This window comes from Delphinus delphis, chromosome 11, assembly GCF_949987515.2.
Source record: "Delphinus delphis chromosome 11, mDelDel1.2, whole genome shotgun sequence".
Lineage (NCBI taxonomy): Eukaryota > Metazoa > Chordata > Mammalia > Artiodactyla > Delphinidae > Delphinus > Delphinus delphis.
Genome location: NC_082693.1, coordinates 62,155,168 through 62,182,388, shown reverse-complemented (window position 1 = coordinate 62,182,388; position 27,221 = coordinate 62,155,168). Strand labels below are relative to the sequence as shown.

At 37.1% G+C, this 27,221-nt stretch overlaps 1 protein-coding gene across 4 annotated transcripts in view; it reads right to left on the bottom strand.

Annotated features, from left to right (window-relative positions):
• NAV3 (neuron navigator 3) overlaps nt 1-27,221 on the bottom strand; it is a 363,667-nt gene that overhangs the window by 132,033 nt on the left and 204,413 nt on the right. For all 4 annotated transcript variants that reach the window (XM_060025293.1, XM_060025294.1, XM_060025296.1 and 1 more), the window contains exons 10-12: nt 21,762-21,870; nt 20,712-21,095; nt 10,259-10,378 (exon numbers count right to left, since the gene is read on the bottom strand). In XM_060025293.1, coding sequence (XP_059881276.1) covers nt 10,259-10,378; nt 20,712-21,095; nt 21,762-21,870 — 613 coding nt within the window. The remainder of the gene's footprint in view (nt 1-10,258; nt 10,379-20,711; nt 21,096-21,761; nt 21,871-27,221) is intronic.

Genomic DNA, 27,221 nt, shown 5'->3' with positions numbered 1-27,221 from the left:
TTATGTATATTTTCTTATTTCTTTGGGTTTAATTTGCTTTTCTTTTCCTAACTCCTTGAACTGGAGAATTCCTAACTTCTTGTAAGCTTAGCTCATTGATTTTCAGCCTTTCTTGTTTGTTTTATAAATATAAGTATTTAAGGCTATAAATTTCCCTCTAAACATGATTTTAAGCTATATCCCACAAATTCTAACATGTAGTGTTCTCTTTATCATTCAGAACAAAATATTTTCTAATTTCCATTGTGATTTCTTCTTTTACCCAAATGTTATTAAGAAGTACATTTTCTAATTTTCAAACATACAGAGATTGTCTATCTTTTTTGTTAATGATTTCTAGCTTAAAGCACTGTGGTCAAAGAACATACTCTATAGTATTTCAGTTCTTTGAAATCTGTGGGGACTTACTTCATGGCCCAACACATCTTTTTGTAAATATCCAATGTGTACTTGAAAAGAATGAATTCTACTTTCTTGGTTCTGGTGTTCTATACATGTACATAAGGTCAACTTTCTTATTGTATGGGTCAAATCTTCTATATATTTATTTTTTGGGGGGGGTGTCTTCTTGTTCTATTAGTGCCTGAAAGAAGTATATTAATATCTCCAAAGATGAAAAAAAGAAATATGTCTAGCACTAATGAGACACTCAATAAAGGCACTATTATCATAATTATTTTTATTTTTATCTAGTAAATATTTGGGTTATCAAGTGGATGTGCCTTGTACAAACTGTCTGGGATCAGAACAGATTATATTGTTAGAGAAACAAGTGATAGGGTTTTGTTCTGTTAAGAAATAAAGCCCCTTTGGATATTTGCTTATGTTTGAAGAAGAAGCAACACAGTTTCAGTCAATATTGTTTACCACCTATTTTGTAAGAAAACCTGGCTGACAAAGTATTTTAAAATTATATCAAACTCATGAATTCTAAGAGTTTACAAAGCCCTAAATATACACTTGAAATTTTAAAAACCTAAAGTAAAAGTAAATTATAAATCTTAAGGAATGAGATTTACTTGGAGAAATAAAACTAAATTTCAAATGCACCTGCGTATATACATACACACATATATATACAAATATGCACATGTGCATATGTGAGGTGTTTACCTTTTAAGAAAAAATACATATAGACAGACAATCAGATAAGTTTCTCCTAATGGCCTTGCCAATAATATCCGAAATTTGATGTATGTCTTAAAAATTTTATGGTTGATTACACAAACTCCTTAGATAAAATTTATCCCATGTGGTAGAAGAGCATGCAATCATTAAAAGTCATATTTTAAAAAAATGTTTAATATTATGGGGTAGTGTTCATTACATAAGTAGGTAAAGAAAGCAGGATAATCTATTGTATAGATGGTATAACCCAAACTGTGCAAACAGAGCGGATGAGCAAGCCTGAGAGGAAATACATCGAAGCAATATTCTTGGTTGTTCTGGGGATGGGAGGATTATGAATTATTTTTAGATTCTTCTTTATACTTTTACTTATTCTGTGAACTTTTCTCAATAACCACAGAAAAGCTTTATAATAGCAAAATAACTAATTCAGAGAATAAGCACTCATTTGTAATGAAAACACTTTCATTTGCAACTTATCTAAAAAAAATATGGAAGCTCTGTTGATGCTTAAAAAAAGAAAAAATACAGCTCACTGCAGATAACTTTAACCGTTTCAAACACAAATTAAGTCAAGCAAGAAAAAAGAATATAAACGGAGCACATATGACTCTAATAAATATGTCCATGCCACCCACTCAAACAGCTGAAATAAGGAAGGTGCAGAATTTATCAGCTGCCAGCCGGAAGACCTCAGTTTAATGATCCCAAGTTGAATGTCTCACCCCATTAGTTAGCCTATAAAAAAAGAATTCATCCGTAGCTTTTGAAGGGGGAAAAAAACTGTTTCATGTATAGATGCAACTCTTAAATCAAATTAAACAATTAAGTTCATTGACAAAAACCTCTCCCATTTTATTGCTCTTTGTAGGACAAAAAAATCATGTACTATAAAAGGTCCGCATTGTTTTTCCCTTCATATAAGTACACTTTTATTAGTATTTTTCTGTATATAGGATGAATCATATTTCTCCCCTTTCCATTTTTCTATTATTTCCTTGAGCCTGTTAGAAATAGATATTTCAAAAGACATTAGATTTCAAGATTAGGATAGATTTACATGCATAAAAGAACAAAACACTGCTAAATTGTGTTACTGATTAACAAACTAGCCAGCCTTTTAGAAGCTCTAATGCATGTGAAAATATTGTTCTGTCAATCGTGTTTTTACATTTATTGACAATCTGCAGTAGAAATAGAAAATGATTACATGCTGAAGGAAATTACCAACATTTACGAAGCTGAATAAGAAAGATCTATTCATATTTTACAGGTATGTTTAGCCAGAAAGGGACAACTGAAATAATTTTAAAAATCAGAGTATGTTATCCAGGCATGATAAAACCCGTATCCATATTAATAATTTTATGAATAACAGTAAGAGTACAGGAACTGGATTCAAATCCAACCATTACCATTTATCAACAAAGTGTCTATAGGCAAGTTACTTGATCAAAGGACTGTCTGCCTCACTTATAAAACGGCAGTAATAAAGTGCACTTCACAGGGCTGCCATAAAGGTAAAATAGAACAACGTACTTAACTAGTATGGTATGTTGGTTGCACTACCTGATCCTCAATACAGAGACATACTCTGGCTATTTTTACTGTAACAGCCATGACTCCTCCTTGTCTTCAACATCATCATCACCATCTTCATAAGATTCATAAGCAAATTGTTTTGGAAGGAGATAATGTAAAACTACTTCATAAATAAGAGTACTGGGGACCATCTCCTCTATTGGGAGATGTATTCTGTAATGGTAAAGTTTAGCCATGGCCAAGTTTAATATCAGGGGCAGTCTTACAAAGGGTGGTAAAACTTACAGCCACCTGTATGTATGTTTTAAAAGATACTAAAGGGCTTCCCTGGTGGCGCAGTGGTTGAGAGCCCGCCTGCCGATGCAGGGCACACGGGTTCGTGCCCCGGTCCGGGAAGATCCCACATGCCGTGGAGCTGCTGGGCCCGTGAGCCATGGCCTCTGAGCCTGCGCGTCCGGAGCCTGTGCTCCGCAATGGGAGGGACCACAACACTGAGAGGCCCGCGTACCGCCAAAAAAAAAAAAAATACTAAAAGGTATCCCAATCAAAAATATCTACAACTTGGGCTAGTTGTACTGACTAAGTATCCTTTGAATCTCAATGGCTTTTTAGGCTTCATTAATCCCTATTTTAAATTAATCAAGCCTAAAAAGCCCTTCTAATGTAAGACCTTTGAGTACAGGGTCCCCCAGGATTGAGCACAGAACTTGGCAGAGAGCAGGGTCTCAATACACGTGCACACGTTGTGTACACGTGCACACAATGTGTTCACATGTGTACAGTGTGAATTAATTCTACGAGGGGTGTTACTTAAAAGTATTGGAAGTTTGTAAGATTATTCACAATGAGGTCAGGTAATGCTGAGAATCAGGACACAGGAGAGAAGTTTAGCACCAGTGCATAAGCCTGCAAAGATGAGCAGGGTACCAAAGGGAAGTTGAGGGGGGCAAATAAAACTTTTTCCACTTCTCCAGTGTTTTGCAGTCATCTCTCCCTACTTAAAGAAAGGAGGGCCAAAATGGCAGGCCATTTAATTATAAAATGGAATAATTATATTTACTTAACTACTTTAATCTCAGCCTATTAATCTGTTTTGTGTTTGCTTTTCATTACTATGGAAAGCCAGTAAGCTAATGAAGAAAATACTTCAGATATGGGAATATACTGTTTCTGTGATTATGCAGGAATAAATCAACACAGAATAGAAGGAAGTATTAGAGTGTACATAAACTAGTGACAAGCATCATGAATTCAGACTCTGGAGATATCTGCTTGGTGGCTTGGGAGGAATCTCAGTTGCCTTCACTTCTCTTGTTTGGAGAAGTCGTGAAAATACCAAAGGCCTCCTACCCTTAGAAATGACTCCCCACCTGATTTTATGAGAATTTTCCTTGAGCCTTTTTGTAGAGGCAGTGCAATTTTCTACACATTGACGAAAACTGTGGATTTAGGGTGAAGGGATCCAAAATATACCACTGCAAAGAGCTTTTTCTTTCTTCCTAAACTCCCCCTGTCTGCCTGAAAGTGTCTCCCCAAAGAATTCAACTGTCATAAATCTCCTCCCTGGGGGTTTCACACCAGACAGGACTGACTTCTATCACCAGAGACAAAGGGCACCAAGTAAGAAACTGCCCAAATAGACACTGTCACAAAACGATCATATCTCCCATCTCTTCTTCTATGGTCCCATTTATCTTTCCTGAAAGTCATTTGTGTTCCCAAAAGTGTCCTTCTCCCTGCCCTCTTTTCCCTATGAAGATGTCCCAATTTCTAACCATCTCCCCTTAAATCACATCTTTCTGTGATTTCCTGCATACATATGTGTATAAAAATTTGCCTCTTGTTTTTCTGTCAGAGTAATTTGCAGGCCACCAACCACTAAACCTAAGAGAAAAGATTTCCTCTTCCAGTAGGGGATTCATTATGACTAGATGCTTGGAACTAGACCTCCCTCAATATAGTAAGTTATAATGACTGACAATCTAGAGGCATGTAATATGATATCCTTAATGTCTTTTGTAAACTCGTTCATCAGCTGTGATCTTAGTTTCTCGATTATAGTATCATAAATGAAATCAATCTGTCATTTAATACAATACAATAATAATTTCTATGATATATTGTTTTTATATTTTCAAAAAGTCATGACTAAACATGCAAAAAATAAGTAAAAATATGAATAGTTAAATTGATTCATTTATAATTGAAATAAGCAATCACTATATTTAAGAATATACTTTAGATAACAATGTAATAGACAATCCAGAATAGACCTGGTGAAATCTATTATTGCAATTTGAGGAATTTGTCAGTATTCAATAAAGACTGGTACCTGGAGCTTTGTCTTCATCTCTTTTTTTTCTGTTGCGGAGCACAGGCTCCGGACGCACAGGCTCAGTGGCCATGGCTCACGGGCCCAGCCGCTCCACGGCATGTGGGATCTTCCCAGACCGGGGAACGAACCCGTGTCCCCTGCATCGGCAGGCGGACTCTCAACCACTGTGCCACCAGGGAAGCCCTGTCTTCCTCTCTTTTGAGACTCATTCTGTCATCATGAGTTAATGGCCACCTGGATAAATCATCTGCATAACCGAACTTTGACTTCTATGACCATTCTACTCTAGTCACTCAGGCAATGACTTACAGCTTGCTTAAATCATCCAGGAAACTTTACCTCTCAAATGTGAAACTTCATATTATTTTACTTTATTTTTTGGCATAAACTCTCTTCACCTAACTTAACCTCTCCATGGAATTTGACACTGGTGCCTATTCCCTCTTCTCTCCATTTTCAAAGTACCAGTTAACCCTATTTGTCCTCACCTTTGTGTTAGAGCTGATTTCTCTACCTTCTTCAATGACTGCTCTTCCCTTATTCCCTTGTTAAATGTCAAGGGTTCATTCTCAAGGCTTGTTTTCTCTCTCTGCATCACCGATCCAAATGAGCTTTTGGCCTGCACAGTGTTAATCCTCAGAGTGTTTTCAACAAAATTAACTATAGTTGCTGCCATAACAGGCCTCACAGCCTCCAGAGTGATGCTATGGCTGGGATACAGACCTTAGATTGGTCTTATCTTGTATTAAAAACTTAGAAACATGCTTAGCTAGTTTTGCCACAATTCCTTGCACCTGCCGGGCAGGCTTCTCATGAGTGGCAGCATTCTCATTCTGTATAGCAGGTATCACCACCAGCGTATTTCTTTGGGAAAATTTAATGGACCTAGGAAGTTTACATGACCATATGTGAGAATGTTCATGGTTTCTTGCTTTATATAAGCTTCTCTGTGATTTCCTAGATTATCTGACTGAAAAAAATGTGTATCTTTAACTTGAAAAAAACGTGTATCTTTATCTACTGATCTCACAGATGTGCTAAGACAGTTACCAATACTTAAAAACTCGGAGAGTTCTCAAAAGAGTCTAGACTCTTGGCTAAACTTTATGGTTATCAAAGGGGAAATGTGGGGGTGGGGGAGGGATAAATGAGGAGTCTGGGATTAACATATACACACCACTATATGTAAAATAGATCATCAACAAGGACCTACTGCATAGCACAGGGAACTCTACTCAATATTCTATAATAATCTATATGGGAAAAGAATCTGAAAAATAATGTATATATGTATAACTGAATCACTTAGCTGTACACCTGAAACTAACACAACATTGTAAATCAACTATACCCCAATATAAAATAAAAATTAAATTAAAAAAATCAAATGGTTTGCAATCCTCAGCCCTCCTTTCTACATTTGTGCATTTCCACAGGCAGCGACCTCTACAGTGGAGGGTAGATGCCCACTTGGACTGGCCATGTTTACCATGTGTCTCTTCTGCTTCACTCATTTCATGTGATGTTCCTGATCCCTGTAGGGTCTGGGCTTATGATATGCATAATACATACATCCACTACTTTAATCCAGCACCTACAGAGACACTGAACCTATATCTCCAAGGATAAAACCACCCGGGAGTTACACAGTTTTATGGACTGAATTATGCCCGTCCCTTCATCCCCCATCACCACCAAATTCATATGGTGCGGTCCTAATCTCCAGTGTGTCCATATTGGAGATTGTGCCTTTACAGAGGTAATTAAGGTTAAATAAGGTCATAATGGTGGGAGGAGGCTAGTCCAATACAACTGGGGTTTTTATCAGAAGAGAAACAGGCACTAAAGATCTGTCTTTCACTGCAAGAGAGCACAGAGAAAAGGCCATGTGAGGACACAGTGAGAAGGTGGCTGTCTGCAAGCCAGAAAAATGCCCTCATAAGAAAATGAATTTTCCAGCCCTGTAATCATGGACGTGTAGCCTCCAGAACTGTGAGAATACAAATGTCTGTTGTTTAAGCCACCCAGTCCATGGTACTTTGTTATGGCAGTCCGAGCAGAGTACTACATACGGACCAAACCCAAGTTCCTCTCGAAATGATGCCCCGCTTTTGTTCTGCAATGTCTTTGAGTAATACAGTTGGCTGCTGGAAGCCCTCCTCTTTTCTTTGGGGCCATTTCAATCTGCTGAGAAGATGAATTCAGCTATTCTCTATTGCCCATCACATTTTCTCCAGAAGTTGATCAAAGGGGAGCATATAACCTTCACTACAGCAACACGAACAATTCAAATCCATTGCCATACTAGCCAGCTGGGTACTTTGCCATTATATAAGTGCATTTTTCCCTGATATACCTTTTAGAAAGAATATCTAAGAAATATGAAAACACTGCTGATTTTTTTTTGCATTTAAGCTTTCTTATCAGTGAACTATTGTAAGCCCTATTATTTACCGATTTGCTAAAATGAACCAATCACTAATACATTTTATATTATTATTTTTTAAAAACCTTGACTAAGGTAGCTGGGAAACTAGAAGTACAGGAGTAAAAGACCTAACTCCTCACTCTTTTATATCCACTAAATGAGAGCATTAGGCTAAATGAGCATTTCTTAAAACATTATAGGAACAAATTATCATTATAGAGAAAAGGTGGGGGAATCGATGAAAAAAACTTAAGGAGCAATGAATTAAATAAAGTTAAGCAGGTTTTATTTTAAACTGCAGGACTTCTCAGTACCTTTAGCTATTCTTGTCAATCCTACTTGGAATGGCTATCAGAATTAAGAAAATTTTATGAAACGTTATCCTTTATAAATTAACAGGACTTTCACAACTTTAATATCTAAGATTATGCATTTTAAAACAATAACATCTTGAATCACTTTCTGAATACACAATTTTAAAAGAGCTTGAGATTTAGCTATAATAAAAGAGAAAATCCTAAAACTCCTATAGTAGGATTTTCACTATAACCCTATTGCTGTTTAATACATAAAAGTGACCAAAGCGTTTTTGTATTCCTCAAATTACATAATTCTTTCAAAAACCTTCTACATACTTCTCAAAATCTGAATCTGAGACAATTTATTTCAGGTGCAACACATCATTATTTGATCTAATTTAAAGATTAATGCCATTGTTATTTTGATAGTCTCTTTCACTTGACAAAGCACAGCTAATGAAGTAAAATTTTCCAAATGTTATTTTTTATGTTTACATGTTTATGTTAAATGTTTACGTTTTCATAGGCCTGGCATCTATTTGTTCATTTTAAGATAGTGTTTCAGTAGTTTTGGTGTATACATGAATCGCCTGGTTCAAGCTCAGATGGCTGGACACTGGGTTCGGCGAGTCTTAGATGGAGCTGATGATTTGCATGCCTGACAAATTCCCCAGTGATGCTGCTGCTGCTGATCCCGGTACCACACTTTAAGAACTATGGCTTTTGCGGGTCCCAATTTATTAGTTGAATACCTGGGTTTTTCCGTTGGTCTGGGGTTCCTCAGCCCAGCTCCAATCTGGAGCCTGGAGAGCTGGTTATCCCAAATGCCTCCAAAGTCAGTCACCTTTGTATTGATTCCTAGCTTCTGCTGTCATAAATCTCGTTTCCCAAAGACCAACAGATTTTTTCCTCTCCTTTAATGTTTTCCACTGTCAGCTAACAATGAGTTGGTCATTAGTTTCAAAATGTGGCCCACACTTTGGATTTCTTTCCCTCTAATCACTCCTTCCTATTTTCCCACATAACTCGTTCCCTCTCTTACATAATATCCTTGCAGTATCTTGTCTCTTTTCCCAGTCTTATTTGTCTCTTTAGTCAACTGGATGCTATCGCTAGCCTATATGAATATATAGCCTATATTCATTCCTTTGTTCATTCACTCCACAAGCATTTGTTAAAAGCTCAATGTATCGTAAATATGATGAAAAGTTTGCATTCCTGAGCTTACACTGTAATGGGGGAGATACAAAATAAACATGTAAACAATAATTAGGAGTGATATGTACATTGAAGAAAATAATATAAGATAATGGGAAAGAAAGTGACTGGAAATGAAATGTACCTTAGCTACTCTGGAAACACTTCGCTAAGAAGGTAACATTAAGCTGAAACAGAAATATGATGGAGGCAATAATGCAAGGAATGTAGAAAAGGGCATTCCAGGCAGAGGAGGCATCAATGTGAAAGCAGAAGTCCATCGTGTTTGAAGTTAGTGAGAGTCAGTGAGGGAAAACAGTTGAAGAATAGTTCAGGTGGGGGGTGGAGTGAGCAAAATTTTTCATAAGCCTTTTGTAACCACATGCTTCACACAGACACCTTGTGTACAGCCTAGGAGACTAGCGTATATACAGGATGAGAGCTGGCCGACAGGAGTTAAAACATCAACAGCATTTGAGTAAGGAGGAATTGACGACGAATATCAGAATTCACTGCCTAGCCTTTGGAGTTGGCTATATTAAAATGCACTATGAATTGTACACAGTTCTTATTTCAGAATGTGGACACATTAGGTCTTACCCTTTCGTCCCCTTCATAAATGTTGAATTAAAGAACTACTCTAGGTATTGATATACAGTAGCTCTGGAAATAGGCAATCCCTTCCTGCTTAAGAAATTAAAAATTCTGAGTGAAGAGGGGGCAAAATCAGGTCAGAAATACGTCTTACAACATTATTTCACAAAGACAATGTTGTCAAACAGCAGTGATTCTGATAAAATTTGCAAAACAATTCCCAGCAAAATAATAACAAGTATATGAAACACACAAACCTGTACGCAATTTGAAATATGAAAGAGATTAGCTTAAAGCAAGAGTTGTATGCTTTCAAGAAACCCCTCAAGAAAAGCATCAAACTTATTTTACCTGATAATTAGAATTATGTTTTCATCTTTATGTCATTAGCCCCCAGGTAGATCTGAGAGCATCTGAATTGAAAGGAATTTATCAGCCAGGGTTCTTTTCAAGTAAGGAACAGAAGTCTATGTTTATAATTTTGCTTTGGCAGATATTAAAATTTGCCACCATGTAACCTGAAATTTGTTAAATGTTCTCAACAGCAATGCAATTTCTTTCAGTGTACAGAGCTAAAAGTCTTGTAAGCAAAAACACCTTAGTTTTCAAAATGTTCCAAAATAATTATTATATCAAAATAAAAAGTCCTTTGGTTTAATACTGTAAAACTCCTAGGATCTCATTTATAAAATTGCTTTATGCATTCCTCACCATCAAATATGCTGATGACATTACCTGTCTGCATCCACTGTCACATCATGAACCCCTCTCTGGATGACATCCCTGGAAGTCGCTGTGTCTGGTATTCGGTTCAGACTCCTAGTATACAGGTTGAGCCCTCCATCTGTCATGTACCTGAAAATAAATGCCTAATTAATCAACAGAAAATTAATTGACCTCAGCTGTATAATTTAACTTAATAAACAAACGGTGTGCAAAATTTTTAATAATTATGCAAATATGCTCTATTATAGTTTTTCTATATGAATATTCTACTCACCAGGAAGTATTAGAAAATCTTATTAGGAAATTAATCTTCCTTACTGCAACAAGTAACTAGCCAATTATAAGATCTTCCTTTTTCTCCGCTTTGTTATCAATATTTTGAACAGATTTAGAGATAATGTAACTCTTAGCAAAATAAGAGCAGGATTATTTCATTTTGTAAACACTATCTTTGAAGCATTGAAGGTCACAGGAGTAATCTTAAAATTAGATTAATTTATTTGATAAATAAAATATATACAGCAATTGACCACTATCATAAAATAATTACTAAGATGTATTAAATGTTTTAAGATGTTGTCAGGAACCGTTCTATATAGTTTACATGTAATAACATTACTATCCCCACATTAGTGATAAAGAAAATAAGTAAGCACGAAATGGTTAAGGACTTACACAAGGTTGCTCAACCAGTCCCAGCAGAATTGAGAATAAATCTAGAAAGTCAGCTTCAGAAACCATGACCTTAACCACCATGCACTGCTGTCTGAACTGAAGGACCACACGGCCTGCCCGTTTCCTGTCTCTGAGAACTACTTCCTTGCTATCACAGGACCACCATCTTCACACAGGGCTGGTAGACTCCCATAGTCATGTGACTATTTGATAATCCTTTCTTGGCAATCGGGGATTAGAACAGGTGTTAATCTCCTACCCCATGTGGGGCTAATCAAATGTTTCTTTCTTGAGAAATGGGATTAACAGATAACTCATCAGTCTTTCTATGTGGAAAGAGTTTATGATAATGAAAACCCAGGAGCTTCGGGTATTTATCTTCACCAGATGCAGAGGCACAGAGAAAGCTGATCAGCAAAGTAGGAAGAATGACACAGGTGCACAAAAAGCACACTTGGCCATGTGGTTTCAGCTTCACAACTTCTCCTGGGGTTCTAGGAGATATCCTTGCTTCCTTGTAATAAGATCCCCAATTTGCTTAAACAAATTCGAGTTAATTTCACTATTTGGAATAAAAAATTTAATCATGACCATATTAAAGATCGACCAAATAGTTAAAACTACGATTATGAAGCTGGCTAATTGCTTACATGATTAGTAAATTCTGTCCTTATTAGTTGAAGGACCTTAAACAAATTTCTTAAACTGTGCCTCAATTTCTGCCTCAAAATGCGAAGAATAAAATTTACTGAAGATAGATATTATGGTAATTAAAGGAGAAATACATAAAGCTCTTAATATGAGAACCCTATAAATAATAGTGACTTGTTATTCACAAAGTCTCTCCCAACATATGTTTAAAAGGAAATATATGAATTTTATACACAAAACAAAAAGTCATGCTGTATTATCCTCATAAGGTACTCTACATGGTTAATTTTCCTGATAACCAAAGAATTTAATCCCACCAAAATTAGAACAAAAAAAGAGTACTTTGATTCCAAAATGTGCTGAAGACTGACATACTCTTTTAAATGGAATACTAGATATGACAACTTTTTTTGATAACTAATTCATGATTATGAGCATCAATTTCCTGTATCATATACAGTGATACTAAATGAGACAATTAAAGATTAAAGGATATTTGTCCTTCGTACTTTTTAATTTGTCAGCTGCCATATTGATGCTGTCAGTGTTCTATTGTTTACTCTTACTTCCAATTTCTTATCTTTTTTTTTTTTTTTTTTTTTTTTGCGGTACGCGGGCCTCGCACTGCTGTGGCCTCTCCCTGCTGTGGCCTCTCCCATTGCGGAGCACAGGCTCCGGACGCGCAGGCTCAGCGGCCATGGCTCACGGGCCCAGCTGCTCCGCGGCATGTGGGATCTTCCCAGACTGGGGCACGAACCCGTGTCCCCTGCATCAGCAGGCGGACTCTCAAACCACTGCGCCACCAAGGAAGCCCACTTCTAAATATTTTTATTGCTTCTTTTCTTAAGGTGAAGTATATGAAATTCCTGATAAAGTGTTTAGTGAAAAACATTTTTCTCATTCACTCTCCTTTTGAATTTTTAAAAAAAATTTTTCTATTTTATTTTACTTTTGGCTGTGTTGGGTCTTCGTTGCTGTGCACGGGCTTTCTCTAGCTGCTGTGAGCAGGAGCTGCTATTTGTTGCGGTGTGCAGGCTTCTCATTGCGGTGCCTTCTCTTGTTGCAGAGCACGGGCTCTAGGCGCGTGGGCTTCAGTAGTTGTGGCTCATGGGCTCTAGAGCGCAGGCTCAGTAGTTGTGGCGCACGGGCTTAGTTGCTCCGCGGCATGTGGGATCTTTCTGGACCAGGGCTCGGACCCGTGTTCCCTGCATTGGCAGGCAGATTCTTAACCACTGCGCCACTAGGGAAGCCCTGAAACTGTGTTTTAAAAGTTTGGGGATGGCAGAAATGTTCTCTCCAGATAAGTGAGAGACTCCTTTTTAAAAAAACTATCAATATGCTTGATCCTAAACTTAACCTCAGGAGGAAGTTAAAACAATGTATACATGTTAAGTTTTACATCTTATTGGTCTGTCTTATTCATTGGTGTATCTCTAAACGTGTTTAGTGAAGTGTTTTGTATATAGTTTGGTACCAACAAATATAGTAAACATTTGTTCAGCTGAATTTAAAAGGCCTCCCCATTGCAGGAAGAAACCATGACAGCAGATCTCAGCACTTTAGCCATAATGGTGATGCATGTAAACAAGAAATAAGATGGAAGATGACTTCTATTAGAAACATAAGCTTTCAATTATTCAGTGCTTACAGAAGAGTAAGTTCTACAGACAAAGGTTAAATGCTTTGAAAACTAATTTTCCAAAGAAAAAAACAACTTTAAAATTTCAATGAATTAAGGAAAAAACCCAACTTTTTTAGGAAGCATTTCAAAGGATACTCATTTTCCTTTGACCCTGGGATTTTCCAGGTAATATCAAATAAGTTTACAACAGGTATTAATTGAACCAAAAATAGTCATCAGTGTCTATTTCCTCTGTTTACAGACACTGTCGCATTGGAATGTTGGTAGGGCATTTTCATAACAGAAAAGTTTGTTATTTGAAAAATATATATGGGCATCACACAAGCAAATTTCTCATTTAAATTTTTTTCTTGAAAATTCTTCCTTCTTTTCAGTTTTTCTGAAGCATTTAAAAATCTAAAATAACATGCATTTCATAGTTCCTCTAGAAAAAATTGCTACAATCCAGGAAATATAAATGTTAGGAGATCATTTTGAAGGAATAATGTAAAATTTAAAAAAAAAGATTTCCTAATAATGTTATACCTGAACTTCTAAACCATAAGCTAAGATGAGTTTAAGACGTAATAGTCACAGGATGATTGGTACAAACAAAAAGTTGCAAAGGAAATTTGTGAAGGTTACTGACAGAAAGTAAAATCTCTCAAACTATGGAAGTCTTAGGATAATTTTAGCCATGTTCAAATTCCATGAGCTATAAGATGATTCACATAAAAAACGCAATAGTCTCCCAGAGCATTTCTAACTCTTCCTCCCTTCCACTGCCATCTCTCGTCTTCCTTCTGTTGTAGAAAAACTGCATACTTTGGCACATTTTCTTTAGGTGTGTGTTTTCCATATTAATATTTCCAGGCCATAGTGCTCCACCCTGCGCTAGAATGAGATATTAAACTGCTTCCTGTGCACAGATGCGTGGATTTCCCATAACCACCTCAAATACAGCATAAACAGACCATATATTGCCTTTACCACTAAAGCTCGTGCTCCTTTTGTATATACTAATACAGTTATAGGGAAACACACCATCCGCCTAGTTAACAATCTAGGTAAGTGACTTTCTTCATGTCACTCACCACCCTCAATTACTACAGGATGGAGTCTGTTCAGACCTGTGAATCAACATCACTGTTCTCATCATGTCTGGAATTCACTGAAATAGGAAGAAACTATAAACATCTTCTTTTTGTATGCTATTCAATCTCATTTTCTCAATCAACATAAATACATACAATTCCACCTCCACAGCAACTCCATGCTTTTTCAAAAAAAGCTTCATATTTAAATACATCATATTTTTGCAAGAGTATAAAATGTAACAGTACACATTAAATAATTAAAAAATAATATCAGTTTTCATGTACCCATAACCTGGCTTCAGAAAGAGAACATTTCCAGTTTCTTCAGTGACCATATAGGCTCATTCCAGTCCTACATTTCTAAACCTCCCTTCTAGAGATATCTATTGCCCTGGATTTTGTGTTAAGCATTCCTTTACGGTTTAACCACATGGGCATATATTCCTAAAAATACACTGTTTAGCATCTCATGCATGTGAACTTCATATAAATTGAATCACACTGTATATATTCTTTTGTGACTTATTTCCTTCACTCTAAGTTACATTTTTGCAAATCATCTATCTCGATATGTATTATTGCATTTTTAATGTTAGTGTTACACAGCTTTGTTTTACAAGCACACTAGTCTATTTATCTGTTTGACTATTACAGACATTTGAGCTGTTTTTAGATTTTTTGCTGTTACAAACAACTCTGCCATGAACATCTGTATATGCACATTTCTTTATGCTCACAGGCAAGAGCTTGTCAAAGGTCTCTATCTAGGAGAGGAATCATTGGGTCAAAAGGGATACATGCACATATTCAAACCCTACTAGTCAATGCTGAAGAGTTTTCAAAACATTTTCAGAATAAACTTCTACTTGTCTATGAATAAGAATTCTCGTGTTGGCTTTAATTTACAAGTTCCAGATTACCAAGCAGGTTGATCAAATTTTTACTTTGTTATAGGTCATTTATGTTTTGTCTGTGAAATGTCTGTTTATGACTTTTGCTCATTTTTCTATTGGATTCTATATTTAGTTTTATTTTTTTCTTTCCCCATTGATAGTATACGTTTATTAGTTGTACGTCTTGTATATGTTTGTGGCTTATGTGGGGTTTTATCCTGACATTTTTCTCTTACTTATTTTTATGTGAAATTAATTCTTCAGAATAAAAAGAAACTTGATCTAGATACCTTTCTAACCACACACGGTAAATGCTTCTGTTATTTTTGTGTAGTGTTTTAGAATGTGATAAATAGCTTTTTTGAGATTTTTGGACTCTGTTCCCATCTCCCACTTTTATCTGGACCTTCTCTATCTTCACTTTTATTGCTACATCCTGTTCAGTCTGCTTCTACTCCTGGAAGTTTTCCCTCAGTGTGGGGTCCTGTCCTGGAAGGGAGCTGTGGCTGGAGAGTTTAATGAATACATGGGGACAAGATTGCTCCACTCCCTTCAGATGTGACCTTCAGCCCTTACTGTCTCTGGCTGGTCAAGTGGTCAAAACCTTCCCAGCTTCAGCTGCTATCTTCAGATAAGCCCTGTGTGTTTTCTAGTCAGTTTCTCTTGGCTATTTTGTGGTTCTTCTGTTCTCAGTGTCATCAGACACCCCACTACTACCTTCTGTTTCTTCGTACACAGATGCTGATATCATTCTGCTCCTTTGGCTCTTGACTGTTTGTCCTTCACTGCTTATACCTGGGGTTTGAGGTGATATCTTGTCATCATCTTTTTTCCACAACGATCATGGTTTTTCCCTGTGGTTTTGCTATCTAGTTGTTTTGTCTATTTTTGTGGGTACTTGGAAAGATTCACCTATGCCCCTACCATAGCTTCCTAGAATTCCGTTTTTACATTCAATATCTTATATCAGAAACTGTATATAACAATTAGCTATTCGTTATGACATGAAAACACAGGGCATCTAAAATGTGTGTGTGTGTTTTCAACCTCTAAGGAACTTTAGTTCAGCGCTTAGAACACAGATCATGAACACAGATAATATTAAGGATTGTCCCCTTGATCAAAGGTGCTAGCTAGCTAAGAAAACTATACTAATAATGAATGATTGCTGTGAAGCTCTGTTATGTTTGTTTGTAAAAATCAACTCCTAGGAGAGAAATGTGGGCAAGTAGACATGTAGACAACTTCACAGGGTCAGTATGTCAAGATGGTTAAGAGTGCAGACTGGAGCCAGACTGCTTTTAAGTTCAAGTCCAGCACTGCATGCATCAAGAAAGTCTGAATTCTCAGAATGCCAATGAACTAACTTTCTGAGTTCTACCTAAAGTTACTTAACCTACCCATGCCTCAGTTGTTTCATCTGTAAAATGGAGATAGTAATGATATGCTTATCTCTTACAGTTATGGTGACCTAGCACATAATAAGTGCTACATAAGTGTCGACTAACGTTACTGGCTATTTTTTCCATTAGCATTTCTACATTCACTAAAAATAACTCTCATATCTTGAATATGAAATGAATAGAAGCATTGTGATTAGGAATATGTGGTTTCCCATGTACATCCTTTTAACCCAACTCAAGTAACCCTGCCCTTCCCAATGTCTTGAATGCTTCAGTTATCACAAAGTTTCCTAAAGCAGAATTGTGGGAGCATCAGGGGATTAAAGCAGCATTAAAGTATCCACTTCCCTTTTAAAAAGTGTCATTCTCCAGAATTAAATCACTTTGCGTTTGGGCCATTTAAAGCAGGATTTTAGGTTATATTCTTGGCCCAACTGTTTATCACTGTGACACCTGCAGATAACTTCAATTTCCACCCAATTAAAATATGTAACTTTTCCCCCAGTTTTCCAGGATGTTCCTTTTTTTTGCTTTACACATGGAGACTTTTTCAAAGAGATTCATTATAAGTAAGAAGACTTCCTCTGACTAATTCCTAATTACTGGCAGATTCACATTCCCAAGTGCTTAAAGTAATTTTTGGAAGAGAAGAAAGAGATAAGCCTTTGCATGCTTCAAGAAATCTCGAATTCTCAGAATGCCGATTAACTAATTTTCTGAGTTCTACCTGAAGTATGTGAAAAAAATGAAACTCGGGCTTCCCTGGTGGCGCAGTGGTTGAGAGTCCACCTGCCGATGCAGGGGACACGGGTTCGTGCCCCGGTCCGGGAAGATCCCACATGCCGCGGAGCGGCTGGGCCCGTGAGCCATGGCCGCTGAGCCTGCGCATCCGGAGCCTGTGCTCCGCAATGGGAGAGAACACAACAGTGAGAGGCCCGTGTACCACAACAACAACAAAAAAATGAAACTCCTTTCCCATTTACTTCATGACATTCCTTCTTGCATGAGAAGAATATCCAAGATTAAACATCTTCATTCATTGCTTTGTCTTTTGAGCCTTTTTTGTCCCTTTAATCACTAAAACATACTTTAAAAAATTGGGAACAGACAGTTAACTTTGTGATTCAATTTTTTTCGTGAATTGTAGCACAGACTTTTCTATGCCCTTTTTTCTTAAAGAAAACATCAAATTAAAATTCCCCTGGGATATCTTCCTATCTTTTAACTTTAGGCTGACAAATCGGGCTGCATCCCACTGATGTTGACAATGGTACACTACATCTGCTGGTGAGCAATGAGGAAGTACAGCATATCCTAGGTGTCCTCCCCATAACACCCCAGTCACCCTTGAGCTGAGACCGGCGACACTGCCTGCTGACCACGTCTAGTCATGCTCCATCCAGGGGACAGAACTCTGAGTCATTCTTTAAATTTCAGTGTCCTGTACTCTATCATGGGAAAGAGAACATGTATAAGGCCAAGCAGGTAAACATCATCAGAGGAAGTTTTCAAATAGGATTTGTGTTATTTTTACTTAGTTTTTTTTTTCTTCTTCTGCTTTAGACACTGAGTATGAAAGACTCAACACAAAGCATGCAGACCACTAATGAGTTCTTACATGGACTCATTTGTGGGACTATTCAAGACCTCCTCTGAAAGGCCAACAGAGAACAAAACTGGAGAACAGACGTGAGAATCAGGTTTCCAGTGAGGCAGGAAACAAGTAGGAAGTACAAAGAATATACCAGTATCTTAAAAATCTCTCATTAGTTCTGCAGAGACTAGCCAGCTCTCATCAAACCAATTTCCTCTTCCTCCTGGGCACAAAGATGAACATTGGTTCCTGGCCTTGCTGTCAGTGAGATGGGGCTGCAGCAGTTCTGGGTAAGGAAATGTGGGTAGAAGTCATAACCCCCACTTCCAGACCTGGTACATATGAACTATTCTTACACCATGGTTCTTTCTCTCTTTTGTCATCGGTCTGTTGAAATCAACACCCAGGGTGACGTCGGCAGTCTGGTTGGATAATAGCAGAGTTACCTACCATCCATCTTAGTTCCCAACTGATGATCAGAAACACTAGGAGGGGTTTTATGTGAAGGAGGAATTAACTTCTTTGTGTTAAGTTACTGAGATTTTGAGATTTCTGTGTTACAGAAGTTAGTTGCCTAATACCGCTAGAGTCCTGGAAAATACAAAATGCTCCTGACTATAGGTATGCTGGTGAAATATACTACTCTAAGCAGAACTCAGTTTTTTAAAAAATGACTTTCAAAAACCCCTTATCTAAGAATGTATATACATACACACGTACATACATATGTACACATATTACTATTCATTTATTGAATAAATGAGCAACTATAAAAATATAAAAACACTAACGTGAGTATATGTGGGCCAGTACTGTGCCTATATTGTTCACCACTGAACACACAGTGCCTAGAATGTTGCTTGGCACATAGGAAGAATGCAACAAATATTTTTGAACACATACATACATACACACATACATAATTCAGCTCATGATCTCTCTTCTCTATTCTTTTCCCAGGATTCTTCACACCTCTCATAATTTCTACTATCTCCTATATAAGATCATATCCTATGATTATTAGGTTATTAATCATTAGGTTAATAATTATTACTGATAAAAATGTAATTGTGATGATGATGATAATTTACTGAACACATATTGTGACAGGCTTTGTGCTAAGTGCAATTTTGTGGGTTATTTTCTTCATTCTTAACAATTTCATGAAGATTTTGCAATTTTATCCTTATTACGGAAAGGAATTTGGATACATTAAGCTCTCAAGGAGTTGGCAGATAGAAAATGGTAGAAAGAAACTTAATTTAGACACTCCAACTCCAGGGGCAACTCAACTGCTTCCTACCCTAATTAACAATAACCTGTCTCCCTAATTGTAGACCTTTAGAAACTCAGAGAAGGTGGCCACCAGGAATGAACTGGTGGGTATCAGGATATCAAAGCAGAGCTGTTAAGTCTGATCAAAAGTTTTTTTGTACTTTTTAAGGTCTTGTTCCCATTCAAACAAGCTTTTCATGACTGAAGTCAGCAAAGGTTACTTGTACAGAAGAATGATTTCAGAGACCAGTCCTCTCAGATGCATAAGGACAAAGAAGAGGTAAAAACCTGGACTCACATGAAAAATATAGATAAAGTTAGTTGGGAAGCTTTTCCTTTTATTATAGAGCCTAGGTTTTGAAGTCAGATGTATCTGAGTCCTAATGCAAGTCTAGTCTTTGCTTAGCTTTAATACAGTTGGGGCCAAGTGGGATCAGTTTCCTTATCTGTAAAACAGGTATAAAAATACTTACCTCATAAGGGTTGGTGGTGGGGAGGGGGTTAAATGAATTAATGTCCTTAAAGCGCTTAAAAAGAGTGAAGTAGGTAATAAATTTTCAACGTGTCAACTACAGTTATTAATAGAAGTAGTTTTAATTGAATATCCTATTTCCTCCATTGGGGCTCATCCTCAGATTGAACTAAATATTCCAAATTGCCAAGATGCTTTTGAGAGTTTCATAATCACAACTCTTTTTGGAATGTAACAGAAAACAGAAGGAAAGCAGGGGTTAACACAAAAAATCTGATGCCATCAAAAGAGAATAAATAGATTGAAATTTTCAGATCTAAAATGATTTTCTCTCAAGTTAGATTGGAGGTATATAATTGAAGAATGCTAGAAAATCTGTGTTCCTCAAAGCAGTTACAGGCAGCTTTGACAAGCCAAAAAAAAATCAAGCAGCTCAGCAAAACTCCTCCTATCTCCTTCCCACGTCCTTCACTACAAAATCTGTTATTTAAGAAGCATGTGAAAATCGCTCTGAAAAACACAGGGCACATGTGTTTCTCTGAACTAACAATAGAAAAAGTTAATGGATTATAATGAAAAGACTTTAGAGAAATTTTGGACATTTTACTGTTCATGAATGATTAGAAGAGAAGGCTGAAATACCCCCAAATAACCTTAGATTTCTCACATTTTCTAATGACTTTATTAACTAACCTATATCCCCTTCCTACAGCTACTGCATTGTAGTAGACCACCTCTCTTTACACAATTCTGTTAGAGACCGGGGCCCAGGGCCACTTACCCACTGTTGATGTCATCAGCTCTGAGACTTTTCCCAAGGATATCACCATCACTCATATATCCACCAACATCGACTTCAGAAGACATGTCCAGGTCACTGCTTGCTTTCTCACTCATGTCAATCTGTGACATGTTTCCCAGCCGAGAGACAGCAGCTCGACGGAGAGGCGTAGTGTACATGAACCTGGAGGGGTCTGTGTGGATGAAACGACTGGTACTGCTGCGAGGGTAGCCAGCACCCAGGGAAGGAGCATCTCCAGCCTGAAGTCTAGGACATGCCTGGCCCAACCTCCAGGTCATGGGAGTAGGTCGACCTGTCAAGTTGGGTATAGTCCTGCCATTCACTTCCGTCGTCACAGTGCTGTCAAATGTTGTCTCCAGGGTGCTGTCAAATAAAATAGAGAAATCACTATATTCTGTTCACCTGGGGCCATAGACCCAGAATGCATGAAGACAGGAACGCCTACAGTTGAGAGTCATTTCTTAGAAGTATGTCCATTTTCATGAAAGTCAAATTATACATTCATTTTGAGATTCTAAACACCTCTGCAGGTATCAAAATGTAGGAAGGGGCATTCATCACAGATTTTTTGCTTTCAAAAGAAACGCCATCATTACATTTTGGATAAAACAAAATATTGTTTCACATTCTCAACCAACCCTTAATTTAACCCATTGTAGCCTTCCCAGAACTTTTCTGGAAGTTAACTACAATTATGTTTGAAAGACTCTCTACCACCTCTCCTCAGATGCATTTTAATTACAACTTCCACCGTTGTTATTTGAGGCAGGCGTGAAAATCCATTTAGCAGTGATGGTGTTAGTTTCAGTAGCTAATTCAGTTTAAATGGGAAATTATACTGAAGAAGAGATGGATAGGAGAAAAAATCACTGGGTAGGGCTGAGAAGTCACCAGTTCACTGTCATATAAAATTTAAGTGAGAAAATAGTAAGGGAAAACTAGAATTCCTTCTTTATCATTATAAGAAGTTAAATGCTTAATTGTAATTTTTTCTTTATTGGCCCCCAAATAGGCAGAATTGAAGAAGACCTGTGACTTATCTGGGTCCCACGAAGACTGGACATAGTCTCTTCTAAATTCTGCCTCAAATCTGCTATATTTTTAACTGTTCTCATTCTTCTTGTTTCAGGGTCTTCACCTAGAAAAGCAACATAATAATAAGTTTTTTATTCATGCCATTTACTGTCCTGGGAATAATCTGAATAATTATATAGATATAGATATGAGTTCCTTTTTGCAAAAGTAAAATAATAGGTAGAAAATTCCAAATGACTATTATTATCTGAAATTATAATTTTTTTCTACAAATAAAATGTGAATAGAAACAAATGTAATGTTACAAGTAATAATCTGAAGTGGTGATGATACAACAGTATTTCGTAGGTCTATGACCTTAATCATTGCAAAATGAGAGAGTCGTTTGGAAATATACTGTACAGTGCTCCATGTTTCTAAGCTTAATTTAAATATCTGAAACTATCTGGATCCTAATTACTTTCATAATCACCTATTTCAAAGTGTGCTCAGAATAGCTGAGACAAACTTGACTTATGTAGCAAGTATACATTTATACTCTGGGGAATCAGACAGAGGCCTTTTCTCATAGAAGCAACATCTTTTTAAGTCTTTTATTTTATTAGACACATGAACCAAGACCCAAGAATTGGATAGCTTTATTTTAAACTATTTCTCCACTTTCTACAGGGAATCAAAATATCCACATGTGACACCAGAGCGCCAGTAAAGTCTTAGGCATCTAATCCAGTAATAAGTCTACACATAAAATAAACAGCTCTGCCAGGGTGACAACTGTTGGCCTTGTTCAACCTCTATCTGTCATTTGGGGGCAGAGGTGCCATTAAACCATTTTGTTTATGGCCATGTAATAATTCCCAGGCCAGTGGCCATTGAAATTGGTGAATCTGGATAGTAAGAACAACATGGAAAGGAAGGAGAGGAAACACAGTCTTAATTCTGTTCAATTTGGACTCAGGAGGATGTCCAGTGATGAGGAATTTTTTTTTTTTTTTTGCGGTACGCGGGCCTCTCACTGTTGTGGCCTCTCCCGTTGCGGAGCACAGGCTCCGGACGTGCAGGCTCAGCGGCCATGGCTCATGGGCCCAGCCGCTCCACGGCATGTGGACCGAGGCACGAACCCGCGTCCCCTGCATCGGCAGGCGGACTCTCAACCACTGCGCAACCAGGGAAGCCCGAGGAATTTTAAATAAAAAGAAAGAAGGAAAAAAAAAGGGAAGGAAGGAAGGGGAATGAATGGATTAAGGGGTGAGAAGGTATAGGAAAGAAAGAAAAGGAAGAGGATGGCAAAGGAGGGGATGGCAGGGAAGGGAAAGGAATGCAGACGGGATGGAAGGAAAAGAAAAAAAGAAGGAAAAGTGAAGGTAGAAAATGGCATGTATTAAATTCCAGTATGAAAACTGTCACATAGACAAGTCAAGATGCATATCTACCATCAGTTTTAAGAATACAGGGAGATATTCAACCTGTTCATTCTTCTTCCACAATATTCACGCCAGGTTAAAAAAAAAACCACACACAACAGATGCACACATTTAACATCTATAGTAGAATCTTAGAGTTGATGGGGACTTCAGAGATTGTCTTGCCTCACCTCTCAGCCAATGAGGGAAAACTCTTTGTGTCACTAGCGAGGTGGCCATGGGTCTCTGCCTAAAACCTCCAAGATTGGAAAGGCTTCCTCCTCTCCAGTAAGAGGTGACTCTTTCCAATATTAGGCCAATTAGGTCTCATTATAAAAACAATTCTGAGGACGAATAATGATTTGCCCCCATTTAACTTCCACCCAGGGGTCGCAATGGCTCTGAAACCAAATGAATAATTTTATATCACTTTACCATGGCAGCCACTCAGAAAGACAAATGCTAATTTCTTCTTCAGCCAAACACTACTATACTGTTCATTATCTTTCATCTTGAATGGTTGCCAAAACAACCACCACTCTGCTGCCAGTCTGCAAATCTCTTCCTTTTAATTTACCAATTATTTGAATGATTGAAATGCTTAATAACTGTATTATTATTTCAGATTTAGAAAGTACTGAAAAACTTCCCTAACTTCCCTGTGTGTGTACACACACACACACACAAACACACACAAATGGAATATTACTCAGCCATAAAAAAGAATGAAATAATGCCATCTGTAGCAACATGGATGGACCTAGAGATTATCATGCTCAGTGAAGTAGGTCAGACAGAGAAAGACAAATATCATATGATATCACTTATAGGTGGAATCTAAAAAAATGATACAAATGAACTTATTTACATAACAGAAACAGACTCACAGACAGAGAAAACAAATTTATGGTCACCAAAGGGGAAAGGTGGCAGAGGAGGGAGTAATATATACACATTATTATATATAAAATAGATAAACAACAAGGACTTACTGTATAGCGCAGGGAACTATACTCAATATTTAGTAATAACCTATATGGGAAAATGATCTGAAAAGAATATATATGTGTGTGTGCGTGTATAACTGAATCACTTTGCTGTACACCTGAAATTAACCCAACATTGTAAATCAACTATACTTCAATAAAAAAAGAAATTAAAAAAAAGAAATAAGAATATGTTGTACATGGCACAACTTTTCTAACCCTAATTCAAGTCATACAGTTTCTAACCTCATAGATTAACATTATTTTAAAATTCAGAACTGTTAATAACCCTTAAGACTCTAATTATATTTTCTCTGGAAATTCTTCCCATCCTTCTCCTCATAAATATAACACAGCATATTTGAGAAATGGCTAGAAAGAAGTCTACCTCTTATTTCCAAACAATCTGGCAGTAGGCTGAAAGAAAAAGAAGGCTTTGTAAGGAAAATCTTGAAGGGCAGAAAAAAATATCATTACAGTCAAAGGAAAGGCAGAGGTGAAGAAGAGATTTTACTTAAAATGGCAAAAGTAACAGTGAAGGATGAGACCAAACTAGAGACACATTAAAGCTAATATACAGTAGTTTATCTAAGATTTCACACAGTAGAGAAGCCTAAGATTCTAAGTGATGGTAAGAGAAAAGTCTTAAAGGAGAAAGTGCTGAGATGACTTTTATTGGAGGGAGTAAGGAAGGCAAGTCATTGCCCTTACACAAGTTCCAAAAATACACCATTACAAGCTCCCTATCTCCTATCTCCTAGCCCCTTCCTTTGGGGAGAACTTTGACTTTGTAATCAAGCTGCATCTCAACTACTTGCCAATTGCATAATATTAGTAACACTGATATTTGAATTACTGTCAATATCTTTTTTACATAAACTTTAAGAACAGTGTATTTTCCGACATTCCATTTCACTCAGTATTTTTTAACACCTTCTTTATCTCCTTCTAAATTTCCTTCTTCCAATCCAACAGGCATCTTAGATCCTTGGATTCTTCCAATTGAATCCAGTGTTTCTTTATACAGCTTCCCTCATGTTTCAGAACCATCACTCTCTCTCTCTCCATTGTTTTTTCTCCTCATGACATCTACTCATGACACTGCACCACTCATGACAATCAGACAAATGGACCTTTTCCTCCCAACACTTACTGAGCAAAACATAATTGCTGCCTCATTCATGTCAGGAAAGATAATAACCAAATCAAAATTTCTTGCAGCAAATGTTCTCAATGACCCACGAAAGGCAAGATAAGGTTAAATGCACTTACAACCCCCCCTAAGGATTGCACAAGCCTGAAATATCCTGTAAATTTGTATCCAAATCCCATAAAAAAATAGAGAAATGGGGGCAGGGAGGGAATCACAACTGTGAAAAGGCCAAATGTAGAAGCGCAAATACCATTAAACACTTAGTAACAAATAAAAGTTAGCAGAAAAATGCACATGAGAAATTTAGTCACAAAAATGTATCCCCTTTCACTTTTATAATCTCAAAGCTAGCTATTATTCCTGGAAGAAGCCTCCTGTCAGACAAAATAGTAAGGGCTTACACACATTTCCCAGAACGGCATATTCTGCAATTTGCTTTGAGTTTTTCACATTAGTGCAAACTACTTTCTCTTTGCTTGTAACATCTCTTCTATTAGGACAGAGTAACAGGCTCAGTTTGGTGCTTTTGCGTTTTTACTTAATGGCAGACAGACCATTTAATCTGTGCAGTCCTGCCCTTACTTTTCAAGCTTTAATTACACACACTGTAATTAATAACACTGCCAGCCTTTGTCATCTTTTAGGAGGAAATCAAATTACATATGAATGAACCTGATTCACAGAGAATTATGTCCTCTACACCAGCTATATTACAAATGTTATTTTTTAGAGTACAGCTGCCTGATTTATTTGGAGAAATCACCCTAGTTTTGTGGATGACCCCAAAGGTGAGTTGGATAGAAAATTTTTCAACTCATCAGGTTAAACCAGACACTTTGGGGGAAAAATAGCAAAATATGGCTAACAGCTTTACCACTACCTTTTAAATATTCTCCTATATAGTTATAGCACAGACCCTACTCTGTCTGATTTATTAGGATATCCAAGAATAAAGAGTTGAACTCAGGGAACTCTGCCTAAAAACTAACTTGGAAGAAGCCATTTTGAGTCAGAAGCAGAACCTAGTCAAGCACGTAGCAGAAATCCTGCAATTCTTGTGTGCTGTGGGCTTGGATATATTTACCAACTTAACATGCATCATTATTTAGGGAATTGCATTGCAATGCTTCATTATCCTGATATGATTATTCATATCAGAGCTATTTGAATAAACTCTTCCTCTTACTTTCTCATTTGCATCTTTGAATACTGGCATATGCTGGGGGAGAAAAAAGCCTTAAGGAGAATAATCCCATAAATAAATTAGCAGATGCTCAGTTTAAAAACCATGGAATACACAGACACCTACTGAGAGATGACCCTCTGACAGTAATGCTCCAAGTTATTTATGTACAAACAGGCGTATGTCATATACACACCCAGCCACAGCATGCTATCATTTAACAGAACAACCAACACATGCTTTCAGGGGACTTTACTCTGGTCATATCTTTGAAAATACTTACATAAGAGGTACTTAGAACAAGATAAATGCTACCATTTTCAAGGCAAAGGACAAATATTATTTGATTTTACCATTTCAGAGGATCAAGAAACGAAAAAAATTCTTAAGGATTAAGACTCCCCCTCTTGCCTTTGTACTGCATGCAGAGTTTTTTTTTCTTTTTTCTTTTTTTTTTTTATGAGAAGCAGTTCATCACGGAAAGCACACAATGGTGAAGAAGTAAATATTCAGTGTCTGAGCACCTGGTGTATTCAGATTCAGAAATCACTATTCCCGCAACTGTGGAAACATTACTCTTTTAAAGCTAAACTAACAAGAAAAATTGAGCGATATTCACCTCTGCTGTCTCTCTAAGCTTTCTTCTTCTAAAGCTGGTTCACTAAGATTCCAGAAAATCTCATAAAACCCCTTGTAACAGGAGGGTCTACACAGAGAATAAAAACAAAC